Source organism: Siphateles boraxobius, unplaced genomic scaffold, assembly GCF_051911475.1.
Source record: "Siphateles boraxobius isolate OS27281-9 unplaced genomic scaffold, OSU_SipBor_1 22, whole genome shotgun sequence".
Lineage (NCBI taxonomy): Eukaryota > Metazoa > Chordata > Actinopteri > Cypriniformes > Leuciscidae > Siphateles > Siphateles boraxobius.
Window position 1 is genome coordinate 24,871,721 of NW_027508833.1, and position 15,740 is coordinate 24,887,460.

The 15,740-nt window shown below is 37.8% G+C and overlaps 1 protein-coding gene across 1 annotated transcript in view; it reads left to right on the forward strand.

Moving 5' to 3' along the window:
• LOC143746651 (protein phosphatase 1 regulatory subunit 37) overlaps nucleotides 1–14,135 on the forward strand; it is a 41,666-nt gene extending 27,531 nt beyond the window's left edge. Inside the window, exon 11 of the mRNA XM_077238608.1 lies at nucleotides 13,043–14,135. Within this exon, the coding sequence (XP_077094723.1) occupies nucleotides 13,043–13,195 (153 nt within the window). The 3' untranslated portion in view covers nucleotides 13,196–14,135. The remainder of the gene's footprint in view (nucleotides 1–13,042) is intronic.
• Nucleotides 14,136–15,740: the final 1,605 nt, after the last annotated feature.

Genomic DNA, 15,740 nt, shown 5'->3' on the forward strand with positions numbered 1-15,740 from the left:
GGGACTTTTGAAAGATCGTCTCTGTTCTGACTTCATTGAAGAGCTGTTCAATGGCTACAGTGGAATGGCAAGGTGAATTAGATTTATACCTGGAAGTCCTGCCACTGTCTGACTGACCTCCAGTCAGCAATCCATGCATGCTGTTTTCCATTTTCCTGTTGAACCAGTGCAAGCCTATACATATCCATTCAGTAAGCACACAGTTAGCTGTCATTTAAACTCTGGCAGATGGAGATGGCACAATAGTGCCCTTAGAAGTCCTCACAGTGTATTTGGCCATATTAAGTCAATTCAAAATATAGGGAGTGTACGTGTTTAGTCCATATGGCACTGCAGACAATATCGACATATCACTGCACACAAAGTTGTAAATTTAAATTATGACTGAAGACTTAATGTATATATTATTATAATTTATAATGCTAATTTAATATTATTACAGTTTTTCTCAGTCGCTTTGGTGCATTTCTCAGATCAGAAATGAAATTCTCAAAACTATTTGTTCAACCTTCACATCATCTAGTCACTTGTGCACATTCTTTTGAACAACTTGTGATTGCATTGGTACATTCATGCAATTGATTATGTACAATGTCTGTGGTTTCCTACATTATCAGCTGCTAATGCCATGTTTCTCAAAATGCATTAAATAGTTCCCTGTGCAATAGTTTTACCCCTCAAAACATCTATTCATTAAATGCAAAATAGTTGATCTAGTTGCCATAAACTGTCAAGCATATTTTCTACACATTTCTATTAGACTTTTTGTAAATGTGCCATGAATTGATGAATTGTGCAGGTGAATCTTGACTTTCACTAATGAAGAGAATGTAGATCAAACAATGAGAAACCAGTTCTCTGAAATAGCTCAAAGCTGCATATCATGAACCTTCAATTGGAAAGATATATACAGTGCTGCATGCAAAAGCAAAGTTCTGCCTGAGGGGTCTTTCCTGTGTTTGCGTTTCTAATGTTGTATTTTCACCTTTGTGCCCCTATTTCTTTTTCTTTTCTATATCACAATAATATTGTAATGTTGTTTTTGTTGTCAGACCACTAGTAAAAGTGTAACTGTGAATCCTTTCCAGTCTCTTTCAATCAATAACTCACGTACAGTAGTGTGTAAATTTGTACTTTTGAAATGGATATATGGCATACAGAAGAAGCACAGCTTTGTACATTTCAATACAGTAACTGTCATCCAAACTGTTGCCATAGGTTATGTGTGTACGAATTGTTTTGATAATGCACATACTTCTTTGCAAATATTAAGGATGATTTGAGAAATGCACCAACTGTGCACATTACACAAAAACTGTAATATATACTGTATAATACTAATAACATATAATAATTTTCAAGTAATATATAGGCCTTATATTTGTTCAAAAGTTTGGGGTCAGTAATTTTTTTTAAAGAAATGTATAAATTTATTCAGCAAGGAATCATTAAATTGATCAAAAGTGACAGTAACAACTTATAAATTATTATTATTTTTTTAAATATGTTCTTTTGAACTTTCTTTTCATCAAATAATCCTGAATCACAACTTCCACAAAAAAAATATTAATGATGATAGTTAAAAATGTTTCTTGACCAGCAAATCAACATATTGTATTAGAATGATTTCTGAAGGATCATGTGACACTGACTGAATGATGCTGAAAATTCAGCATTCCCCTCACAGGAGTAAATTGCATATTAAAATATAGTTATTTTAAATTGTAATAATATTTCGCAATATTACTGTATTTTTCATTAAATAAATGCTGCATTGGTATGTATGTGCTATTGTCATGTACTTTTATATGTAAGAAATATATATAAGCATAACTCATATTTATATATAATACTAATAATGCAATAAAATATATAATACTTTAATATTTGATATATATATTAAACGAAATATAAAGTGAACACTGTGTAGGGACCCTGCAAAGGCAGCTAGTGTTTGTGAGGTCGTGTCAGTAGCACAGGGGTTCTGTCTGTGATGTGCGCTCCGATTCTGTTTTTGGAGCGCGATGGCATCCTTAATTGGGGGAAATGCGGATTCGGTGGGCCTAGACATTCCCGTCCCCCAGGGATCAATTACAGAAAGACTCATTCAGCTCGGTCTATTCAAATGAACACCTGAAGAGCGGGGACAGTGTGCTGTTTTAAAACTAGAGGTATTACGAGATAAACACTGTCCCAGTAAAGACCTCATCAGCAGCAATTTGTATGCATTTACGTAGACAGTCAGGGTTGCGTCTCTTACCGCTGTTGTCTTATCTTCTTCCTCATGTTTTTAATCACATCTGTACAAAAAAATAAACTAATAATAACCTTCCATTTGGAGTGCACAGACACAGGCGGGTAAAAGTGACTTTTTCTTTGACGCATCCACATTAAGCAACAGCCAGTCTAAAAGCAAGCCTAGCACCGTCTTAATAACAAAAACTTGAGCGCTTTCTAATAAGGATGATCTGAATTATCAAGTGTTATTAATACCCCTTCAGGCACATATTTTAAATACATTTGTTTCTGTGATTCACTCCGTCTCTCTCTCTCTCAAGGTTTTGGGCATTTGTACAGTGTGAAGAGCTAGCAGTGTTTAAGTCCTTCAGACCTTGCGAAAGTAATGAATGCCAGAATGTTTCTAATCACTGAATCATTCATGCTGTATAATTTGCTGTAAATAGCCAAGGTGCACCCTTGATTTACAGCTTGCTCAAAGATCCTTGACACCACTTAGCGACTGAAACACTCCATATATACATTTGAGGCTTAGTTTAGCGATTTGAAAGGAATTTGAGCTGTAGCTTTTCATAACATCTCATCTTAACCGGTCACCCAGACTCTAAATTGATACACAATGATCCTGAAAAGTTCGTCTTTGATATCAAACAAAGTCACTTCGCGGTAAATAAAAACAAATCTCCAGGAGGTTTTGAGAAGCGGCTTCTCGGAAAAGGTTTCGGGTCCACGTTCTGTCACTGCGTTAACGGTTCCACCTGTTGTGACCTTGTCCCGCCGTCTCTCTGCTCTCGACAGCGAGTGTGAGATGGATTACTGTGACCGCTCGGCTACCTTACAGATGGCGCAGTACCGTCACCGGCACCTAATCTTCATAGCGTGCATCGAAATGACTCATTAAAATCAGCACAGGCAAGACCGGCAAAGAGGACGCCCAGCACTAGTGCAGTGTCTGTTTTCCTCACACCTTCCTCCTCTTCTATGTCTTGGTACTTTTGTGAAATTCTCTCTCTTTCTTCTAATTTGAATTTCAATGCTTCCCCTGTTGAATGATTGGATGTTATTGTCATAGTTGAGCAAAGGGAAATGTGTTTTGAATTAGAGGCAGAGTTTCATTTCTGTTTTTATATTTAAATGCAACAGCACGGCTTCACTTTATGCAGTTCACCTGATGAAGTGTGGGTTCTTTGTCACTGTCGCCTTCGACTTACTTGGGGTTTAAAAGACACTAAAAATCATAGTTTTGACTACACTGACAGATGAGAACAAAGCTTGAACTGAATTGAGCTGGAGAATGACACTATAGGCTTTATGTCGAACGTCACATGAACAAACAGGAAAACAAGTCTCGCCGCATCCACTTGTCGGAGAAAGGGTTAACAGCAGTATGAGCTGACGGCGATTTACTTTTAAAGCAATTAGCTAACCTAGCTAGTTATTTTTTTTACTGGCGTCTCATTCAATTTTAATATCCAAATATTAATGAGAAGAAGAATTAGATACACTGTGAGGACTTCTAAGGGAACTGTTGTGCCATCTCCATCAGCCAGTGTTTAAATGACAGCTAACTGTGTGCTTACTGAATGGATATGTATAGGCTTGCACTGGTTCAACAGGAAAATGGAAAACAGCATGCATGGATTGCTGACTGGAGGTCAGTCAGACAGTGGCAGGACTTCCAGGTATAAATCTAATTCACCTTGCCGATCCACTGTAGCCACTGAAACTTCAATCAAGCATTCAATCAGCATATGCGATGGACATCAGTTATGCTTAGGGTAACTCCTTCGAAGGCATCTTAAGTAAAACAGATTTATATTTAAAGGCGAAAAACCGATGCAAACCTGTTTTACAGAATACGGAAGTTTGCTGCTTACAATCCCCTTTCTTTAGAGCCGTGAAGCTGCTTTATACTGAAGCTGAATTGAATGTTTCATAATTGACGAATTTTGCAACATGGAAACTGTTATTGAACTGAATTGAATCCACGTTGACTCGAGCCGAATAAAGACACTATTGCCTTGTAGAGCTGTAACATTCAGTAACATTTTACTTGTTTCAGAATGTTCAGAGAACATTCAAAAGAACATTCCCTTAATGTTTGCAGATTGATACAACGGAATGTTTCCTTAACGTTTGCATAACAAAGGAAAAAATGCTTTGGAAACCATATGTGACCCTGGACCACAAAACCAGTCACATGGATCAATTTGTTTTTTTTTTTAAATTGAGATGTATACATCATCTGAAAGCTTAATACATAAGCTTTCCATTGATGTATGGTTTGTTAGGATAGGACAATATTTGGCCGATATACAACTATTGATAATCTGGAATTAGAGAGTGCAGAAAAATTGAAAACATTGAGAAAATCGCCTTTAAAGTTGTCCATTTATGTTCGCGATTGTGCTGCATTCACTCACAAAAATAAATGTTTTATATATTTACGGTAGGGAATTTACAAAATATCTTCATAGAACATGATCTTTACTTAATATGCTAATGTTTTTTGCCATAAAAGAAAAATCGATAATTTCGACCCATTCAATGTATTGTTGGCTAAATACCAATGCTAATTGTGACTGGTTTTGTGATCCAGGGTCACATATCAAAAACTGGACATGAACGTAACTTAATTGGAGTGTTAGCAAGACGTTCTCAGAAATAGTTTTTGGTGTTATAGCTGAACTGAACTCGTTTCATAATTGAACTGAACTAAATCAACACTGAAACTGACTTGAGCTGAATAATGCCACTATTGTCTTTTTAGAGCTGCTTTACAGAAGAATGTGAATTAGTCTCATATTTGATGAAGTTTGCATCATTGATACTGATATTGTCTTGTTTATTAATGTAAAGCTCTATATAAATAAACATGACTTGACTTGTTCTCTATCCGCAATCCCTCTTTTAGAGAAACAATCATATTTGTGTAGCAACAACAGTTGAAAATACCATCATCACCCAAGCTGCATCTTTTCAAAACGGGCGGATCGATGTCTCGCGCGCTCTTAGGCTGAACAAACAGAAGAGTTTAGCGGGGAGGGAAGCCATCGGGTCAGATCTGCTCGGCGAATAATCTCTCTTCAGCCACACGCGAGAACACAGCCTATCTGGAGCTCATCGCCACTGTGATGATATTTAAATGTAAAGCTGAGGAGATCAATTAAATTAGCTGTGGCTTCAGCCAGCAGTTCTCCAGACTGCCCCTGAGGTCACAGCGGTGTACTTTTCAGCTCTCGCCTCTGGTAATCGCTTCAAATCAAGCCTCTCTTAAGCACCGCGGCCCACCTTAATTACACGTATGAGGTTGAGATTTCACACCTCTGGTAAAGAGAAGATAAAGTCAAATTGATAATAAACGCCTGAAAGATACATTTTTGAATCAGCCGGGAGAGCTGCGGATCGCAAACCTGGCTGCCATCCTTCACGGAACTGACACAAGGAGATATATATTCATTTGATTCACTGTTGGTGTGTGTGTGTTTGAATATGTTTATGATGATGTTCAGGACTGAGCCACTCGTCTTTAGTGCTGTAACTTTAATTTGACACAATGTCACTTTTGTCTGATACACTTCCTGTATGAGTGTACTTATTAAAATCATCAGATTGCGCATTCATTGTACTCCTCGTGAGTAATATGTGGTAATTATGAAAATGCGTTGTTAAGCTAAATAGAATAATTATTTTTGCAGTTTCACACAAATGTAAAACAAGAACGATAAATTCAATCAGTCTTGCACAGAACAAAATATTTATGATTTTTGTTTTTATTATTGCAGCAGTAGGTTTTGGAACAGCACATCGGGATTTATGAAAAGTGTTATTTTAAAAGTGTGTGAGAAAACCAACTAGGTCCTTATGACTGACAGTGAGTGATTTCTTGATTTCTTTTTGTCTAAAAGGAATTGATATATTTGTGGAAGATATTAATAAGCAAAATTATTGCATTTTTTTGGAGCTTTTATAAAATTATTTTAAGATGTATTTAATTAATAATTATTTGCAGGTAATTTACTAGGAAAGAGAACACAGATTTAAAAAAATTAATAGTGAAATTTGAACCTTAATTTGCAAGGAAAATATTACATAAAAGCCCGGTGTCTATTTTTTTATTCTTTTAAAATATAAAAATTAACTTGTATAAATTGTGAATTAAAACAGTTTATTTTAAAATATTGCTCACATTAGTAAACATGTGGCCCTGTCCATCTTTCTAATATATTTCTGAGATCACAATCGTTTTTTGTTGTTTTTGTTTTATCTCCTACTAATTTACCCAACATTAAACATCCATCATCTCTCAGGCTGAAGTTTACAGATCCATTTAGTGTGCAAGAGTGACATCTACCTTCAGAGATGAGAAGTAGATTAACTTAACGCAGGACAGCGGAGAGCGCACTTTTGATGCAGGTCATTGTGTGTGTGTGTGTGTGAGGGTGAGAGAGAGAGAGAGAGAGAGAGAGAGAGAGAGAATATGTTGGTAATTATAGCTATTTATGTTAAGAGAAAAGACCTAGTCAGATGGCGAAGTGCATTCATTAACATTTACTTAGCGGTGAAGTCATTATCCTCTTTCCCCTTAACAGAAATGAAAAAAAAAAGAAGAAAAGAAACAGAAAAGAAATATTAACGTCCCGACACAATGACAAATACAGAATCCAGGACGCACTTAAATAGGATGTATGGTGAGTGTGAAAATGCAGTTTGACTGTTCGAGTGAGAAATAAATGTGTTTGGCGTTCATACGTGGAGTGACTAATTCTCATTGTCATAGTGGTAAACAAAGAAATGATGCAAGCAAGTCCGATTGTGTCAAAGCTTATTTCTGTTGCAAAGCATTAGCCGATTGTGTTGTCTGAAATGATTATTTGAGAATTATTAAACTATTATTTTTAAGAGCTTAGTTGCTGCTATATTAGTTTTACTAATGCATGTAAGTGTTACTTTCCCATCCTCAATATATATATTTAAATAAAACGATTTATTTAAGATTTAAAATGGTACCTTTGAAAATAGACTTCAATTGTATTGCATGAATTAAAAAATATATACAATACAAGCATAGTTTTTACTGCCATCTCAAATGCTGAGTAATTTACATATATTAGCATATAAAGTAATTGGCACAGATGCCAAGAAAACACTGGAAAACAGATTAATTGTCATCCACCAGACACAGTGACATTGTTAAAAATGAGATGCTTTTAAGAAGCCAATTATCAGAGAGTTTTCAAAGTAACCCTTTTTTCATCATTGAATATCAACTTAAAGCCAGCTTCATACAAATATGCACTGATTCCATATCCAATCACAAAAAGTCCCTTCGTATGTGTGCATACTGCATACACTAAGGCAACTTTTAGGCCGTGTAGATGTCAAATACTGTATAATTTTAAGCCAATTTTGCATGAACTTAATATAAGCCCAAATAAACCACAACATTTAAGGTAAACTAAAGATTAAGCGTCATAATGATTTATTGCAATACATCATAAGCGAACATGTTGCCATCGGTGATGTGTCACCTGTCCTGTGTGTAGTAGTTTTTGAGGCATATGGGCACAGCCTTTCTCTTTCACACACACACACACACACACACATATACACACACACACACACACACACACACACACACACACACACACACACACACACACACACACACAAACTCTCGCTGGTAATAGATTCTGCTATGGTTTGCTGGAGCTCTAGTTTTATCCCCTGTAATAATTGGATAGTGCCTCCATTTATAAGGCTGTCCAAGGGAATGCAGAGTGAACAAATGAGCTAGTTTAGTTGCCAAGACCACTGCTTGGGGAGAAGGGCTTAAATGACTCCCATTTTCACAACCATTGTGCAACGGCTACCTTAAATAATATTGAGATTACACGAGGGAAGGGAAGACATGCTGAGGATCTATTGTGCAGATAAAAGGAAAAAGGAAATTAAAAGATTTTAGGAGAAAAAAAATAGAAATGAATGCCTGTGTGACCAGACAATGAAACAACATACTGGCTTTGAATGATATGCTGATATATACTAATTTGTCTGATATAAACCAGAAATTGCTATGATTGCTACTAGATATTTTTTTGTTTACATTTTGCTTAAATGTATATAGGAATGTCCATGAGATTTTTGTATGTATTATAAAAAAAATATCTAAGCAATTTTAATTACTTTTATTTTTCAGTGTATTCTTGTAAATAGGTGTATATATATATATATATATATATATATATATATATATATATATATATATATATATATATATATATATACATACATACATACACACATTATATTATAAAAAAATATATAAAATTATATTATAAAAAATATTCCATACAATCTCTGTTCATATGATTCATTATAAACACACACACACACACACACACACACACACACACACACACACACACACACACACACACACACACACACACACACACACACACACACACACACACACACACAGACACACACACACACACACACACACACACACACACACACACACACACACACACACACACACACACACACACACACACACACACACACACAGTATATGTACAATAATTACATTTTAGATCATTTTTGTTTACATTTCGCATAAGTGTATGTGAATCTGTCAAGATTATTTTATGTATTTTTTACTTTTTAATCAACAAATTGTAAAATATATTTTTTAAAACATTTACATAAAGTTAGCAGAAATATTCCATACATTCTCTCAATTCATATGGTTCACTGTAAAAACATATGTACGATAATCAGCAAAAATGCTGTTTGAACTTAGGTGTATCATGTCACTCCACAGGACAACCCATGTTTTTAGAGACAAGCGAATAGTAGAAGAGGAAGTCAGGGTTGTTTACACACTCAGAGACGTACAACCTCGGACAGATTCCCCAAACTGCGTCCCTCCTCTCAGTCTCAGCTGGTCAGAGAAAGCCTCCTCTCCTTGCCCCTTCATTCTCAGCCTTATTTGTATTCGTTAATGACTTTATAATTCCTGGCCAGCGGGAACCTGCTTTTATCTCTATTAGTTTAGTAGCCTGGCAAACAAAGGGAGTCTGGGGCTGGTGGCACCATGCCAGCAAGAGCCGCCACCATAAAGGCTCTTGTCCATCTGTGTCGCCTTCTAACGCAGCTCTACGCCTCCTCTTTTTCGTTTTGTTCTCCCCGGTGCCGTTTCTACAGATACTTCTGCATCATCCCTGGCTGATATTCCTCTTACCGGCGCCTGTATTGATCTCTGCGATGGCCAATGAAGTGTGAAAGAGACTTCTGTTTTTCCTGCAATGAGAAAATCCAGCTCGCTCCGTCGACGTATGAAAAAAGCACTCGATCGCAAATATCCCGGGGTGACGTTTCAAAAAACGCGTCTCAGAATGTGACCAAAAGTCATTCGTATTGTCAGGCAGGGATGCGATATCTTTATTAGGGCTGAAATGAACCGAGGTGAGCGCGTTTACCTCGCATTCCGGATGTTTTTCATCTCTTTGAGGGTCATTTCATATGCTCGGAATATCATTTCGGCTCAAGCGGGCGTTAATTTGACATTTGTAATGCATGTACAGTGTTCTATGAATGCATTCATAAGGCCTGAACATCTCAAACTTTTTGTGAGGCCTCTTTATTTTGCTTCCCGTCTCTCTCTCCCTCTGTAACATGTCAGAAAGACTGCATCCTCCTCTCATCTGAGATGCTGGTCAGATCAGGGGGCCCTTCATTGTATATTTTACCTTGGAGTTGTTTTGATCTCGCTGAAGACAGGGAGCAGCTTTTTCCCATTTCCCTTTCTCTCCCTCTCTCTTTTTTTTTTATTCCTTCGGCAGCGCGTGTGTCTTTTGCATGCATTGTCTTTGAACAATGCTCTGTTTGAACAGTGTGCTCGCAACTCAGGATACAGGCGCGCTCGACGGATCGACTTTTATCACCTGCTTTTCCCAGTGATTCTATTAACGCTTCTGTTTCATTAAAAAAGGGGGACGCGGCCAACAGACAGGCGCACCGGTGAAGAGACAGACAAGAGTGACTTCAAACAAAGTCAGGCGAGAGATTGCCACAGCGCTCAGACAGCCCTTCATTCGGGGGGACTGACAAAGCAGGGCCGGATGAGGCGTAGAAATGTGTGAATGTGTGTGTGTGTGTACCTGTGAGGTGCTAAATCATTAATTAGAAGGAAGCCACTTCTGCCTCTCTAATGCACTGTTGCTAATCCATGAACATTGAAACATATGGTCCCGTGTTCAAGCTAGTCCAACAGGCTGAGTGGGTCAACAGTTATGTTTACCCGTGGAGGTCACCATACATTGATGCATAATTATCTAAAAAAAGAACAAACAGAACTATAGAGATAATTAAATGAGAATATGTTTAAGATCACCCATCCAAGAACCTTTATTTATTCTTATTGAATGTGTTTTTTTTTCCAAAGTGACTTTATTAGCACTGCCACTATACAAAATTTCAATTAAAATTCCACTTGAAAAAAGTGACATGACAATCTTTTTGGACTGACAACTCTTGGCATGGATACATTTATTCGGACTGAATAATTCATTATGCATGCAAAAGTTTCCCCCCCACTACAGATTTTAGCTGCTCTTTTTAAACTATTATGTACACTATGGTTAAAAAATTTCAGGTTGGTAAGATTTTTTTTAATGTTTTTGAAAAAAGTCTCACCAAGGTTGCATTTATTTGATCCAAAATAAAGTAAAAACTGTAAATATGGTGGAATAATAATTTAAAATTGTATTTTTATATATTTAAAAATAGAACTTATTCTTGTGATGACAAAGCTGAATTTTCAGCATCATTAATCTAGTATTCAGTGTCACAAATTTATTATATTCGAAAATTATTATATACAGTGGCTTCTCCTACTTTTCTCAGTGATATTTAGCGGCAGTTTATCAGGAAGTGACAATTTTGTTCTCTTCGACTCACTGGATGGAAACTGTGCTTTATTCGCAAACGTTTTATGTGATATTCCCATTTTGCGCAAAAGTTTACTTTGGATGGAAACATAGCTATTGTGGATTTCTAGAAAATAAAAAGAGATTATTATGATTATTATTATGAAAATAAACCTAGGTGACAACAGTGTCAGTGAAAAGCATTATAATCTTAATAATATATCAGAAAATCTTTAAGTACATCAACTTGGAAAAAAATAATAATTTAATGATGGATTTGAAAATCTGAAACTGGAATCAATTTAATCAGTACATAGAAGTAATGTGAAAAGTTATAAATGAATAAACAAGGAAGGCATAGAAAGGTTTCCTAAGCAGCTTTAATGTTACTTAAATTTAAATTAAAATTTAAACGTTTGGTAACATTGCTATAGTAATAACAGTAAATGATGCCCAATTCCAAGTAACTAACCCTAAACCAACCCCTAACCGTAGCTCTATAGAAAGCACATGTAGTCAATTAATATTACTCGGTTCTTATTTAAGTAAGTACAATGTAACTGTCACCTTAAAATAAAGTGTAACCTTTTTTTTCTTTTACTCTAGTATGAATGTTGCATCTCATTAAAAAAAAAAAGTGTTCACGTGTGGTTTTTGTAGCCCGGCAGTCATTATGCTGCAGGCAGCGGCGGTGAACTCTGACTCTGGCACAGGAAGTGAAGTCAGCAGCCGTGGAGCTGCTGCTCCAGAAGGCGATGGCTGTGTTCGCGGCGGGGCTCTTCCTCCCCGTAGCAAGGTTGGCACGGTGCGGAGGTGCTGGTGGCGCGGTGCTGGTTCTGGCGCTCTTGGCTGCTGCGAGCGGTGCGTGCCCTCTGTCATTCATGGGGAGTGGCTCTGTCCAACTGTCACTTCCTGACAGGCTGATAATCAATCTCTTTATTAACTGCTCTGCTGCAGACGGCCTGCCCGGTAGGGAGGGTGGGCATCCTGCACGGTACACCACAGCACCGCACTCCGCTGGGGTCGGAAAGGTTGGCACCACAAGACACCGTCGCTTCCAGGCAGGGCCCATCTTCGTTGCCTTTAGGAATCACACCGGTGTGGCCCTATCGTCCCCCAGTGATCATTTATGAAGAGGAAAAGTGCGGCCATATTAACGAATTTTCATGTGCAAAAAAGGTCCATTGTCAATAGTGTAGACATGTATAAAGCCCTGGCTTTTTCAAACCAAGCAAATTTTTGTTAAATTTGCATGACTAACTTGAACATCGTTTACACTCTCGCACGAAACTCCAGATTCCTATTGCAATGACTGGATTGCTTCTGTGGAATTTTGACGAGCAGCGTTAAATGTGGCAGCGCTTGAAGCCGTACCTCTTAAGCCAACTGTGATTTGCTGTCGCCACCAAACTGAACGTGTTGGATGGGTGGGTGTGTATATATTTTCTATGTATTTAAAAATGTAACTTATTCCTGTGAATGCAAAGCTGAATTTTCAGCAGCCATTACTCCAGTCTAAAGTGTCACATGATTATATTAACAAATTCTGAGTGGCAAACTGTTTTGCACATACACAAAACTCCCGATTGCTCAAATTCCTATTGCAATGACTAGATTTTGCCCGCAAATTTTCGCCGGTGAATGTGACCGCACCTGAAGCCTCACAAGCCAACTTCCCATTTTTTTTTGTAGCTCGTCACCACCAAATTGAACATGTCAGCGAGAGTAGGGATTGTTTTTCGACTCGCATGTCAATTCCACACAAGCTAATGGCAAAGTCATGTCAGATGTAGCATTGATGAAGAAACAGGGCCGTATCGAATTAAATATGAATAAGCTACAGCTCTCTCCCTTTCTGTTGCTCATAGGAGGTTTTCCTGGTGGAAACGCAGAAGACTCTGCTGAGCAGGATCTCCGATCTGTGCGTGGGGAACGCGACGGCCGCCAAGCTGCTTGCTCCTCCACACCCGGCCGAGTGCGCCGAGACCACTTATTCACTCCCCACCCAAACAGCTGAGTAGAAGACATATAAGCACAATAATTCTATGGCAAATAACGATAACCATAAAACTCCAAATCCCTGTAATAAAGCCGAAGCCTCTCTCCCTAATGAAACAGTGGCCCTCCTGCTGTTTCCTGCCTAATGTTCCCGCCGAGGCTTCCTCCACTTTCCATAAAGCAATTTTGCAAGCCCACTCCCAACGTGAATCATCTCGAAACGAAGAGAAGCCTCTCCCTCCATCTCTCCTCGTGTCCCCGGAGGGTGACGCTGACTAAATCTGTGTTGATACAGAGGTGTGCTCTAAATCCTGTTTGCTCGGGTTCCATCTCTCCTAATATTCACACTCGCGTATGAGGCCCTTTCCCTGCCCGCATCTGCTAATGTAGCGTATCGTCGTCTGGATGACAAGACGACATCGACGAGCTCCTCACAATGTGTGGGAAGGAGAACATATGTTAAATTTAAGAAGCTGGGATTTACCTCTGCGTGGGTCTTAGTTTACATGCACTACTCGACAACAAGGGACGAATCGCCGTTTTGTACGGTTTACGTTGTGGATGCACATGTAAGGTGTTATATCTGAAAATATAGGCGGCTTTTGTGGAAGTCGCACTAAATACCATCTGCCGTGTCTTGAAATTCAAAGTAATTAAGAATATGTTTGGTAAATGAAAAACAACCTTTGTGAAATGCAATAAATGAGAGTTTGAACGGTGAGATTGAGTTTGTAAATTTGATTTCAATTTCCGTTAACATTTCCACAGTATGTAATTACAGTGTTTAAAAATAGGCTTGTTTTTTTTTTTGCGTGTAATCAATTAGATTTAATTTCTCCAACACATGCCCTTCGTTTATTACCAATTATGCTGTTTACCTATTAATTCTTCAAAAGAAAAACTTCGAAGTAAAAAAAAAATTATAAACTCAAGATATTTTTCATAAAAAAATAATAAAATAAAGGCCTTTCTAAAATAAGAAAGTCAGAGATATGACGCATTGCATATCAAAAGCTACAGTATTCTCACTCATTCTCATTTGAATGCTTTTCTTGGCAAATCCCAAATTACTCAAAGATTTCTTGATTGACAGATGATAACTGTATTTAGCCAGGGACCATCTTTCCTCGTCTGGTGTGATTTGGGTCTCATGGAGGATTGCCCCCCCCTGGTGTCTGCCCCCCTCCTCCTCTCGGCACGGGGCAGGGGCAGATTGACAGAACAGCATGGGGGCAAGCACCGCTGTGCCAACAGCCCCCCCACGCTCTACCTGATGTTTTTAACAAAGGCTTCCATCTCACCAACTCCGCTGTCGAACATCGCCCAGCCAGCTTCAACCCACCCCGGCTCTGGAACAAACAGACTTTGAAACCTGATCGCAAGGATGTTGGGAACAGATGCACAGACGCTGGGAATGATGCAGCGTGTACGGCTGTACTCAAAGATAAAATGTCAAACATTTTTCAGTTCAAGCCCAAGAAATTGGGCAGTTGTTAGTGAGCAACTGCTTGTAATTCAAAGGAGGATATTGGTGGCTTCTATGATAATATAATGTAATAGGAGAGAAGCCAGCAATGCTGTATATATATAGTTTTATTTAGAGGGAGACCGGGGCTAGTTGTCACACTTTTTGACTTTAGTGAATATTTCTCAGTGTATGTTTAGTTTTAAATGTCAATTTCTGTACAGGAACAAACACTAAATTCTTTATCAAACAAACACTGAAATCGCAATTCTTTTAACACATGTTGGCCAAAATCAGGGCATGTTGTCACTATGTGGGATAAGTTGTCACAATTAGAACCTACCCCAAATATATTATATATTATATTTTTATATACATTAATTTAGCTGAAAAAGCTGTAATATATTTTATAATATATTAAATCTTTGTAACAGCTTTTTCAGTAAAATCTTTTTTTTTTAATTAAAAAATTCATAAAAAATGCAAAAATGTAAAATAAAAAAAAGAGTATTGTTTTGTTTCAATTTGGTTTGTTTCAACTTGGCTGAATATGTATATATATATATATATATATACATATACATAATACATATATATATATATATATATATATATATATATATATATATATATAATGTATATATTACTTGTGATATACTTGCTCATGATTAGTTATACAACACAATCGAAAGCTGAAAAGACATGGAGAGGTACATTCATAATTATCGTATCTTGACTTCCAGTCCAACTTCATTAATAATGCACATTGTTCTTACTGACCCCCTTCCAAGCCATCATCAATCACTGGAAAATTTCACTGACTTTCCAAAGGGACGATGCGAGAGGAGCACACACCGTCTGACGCACATTTCTTGGAGGTGTTCCCCCATTTTGATGAATTTCCGGCCTAGGCACCCAGCATCCCTGCTGCATGTGTGGCTGCATCTCCTCCTTCCTCCTGTCAACATGATCCTGCGCACAATCAGTCGCAGAGCGCACACTCGCCGGGTACCTTTCCGCTCCTCGCCACGTCCTCTGGCCTCACCTGCTCCGTCTGCTTTATTTGCGAGCAACAGAACATATACAATTACATCTCATAAATT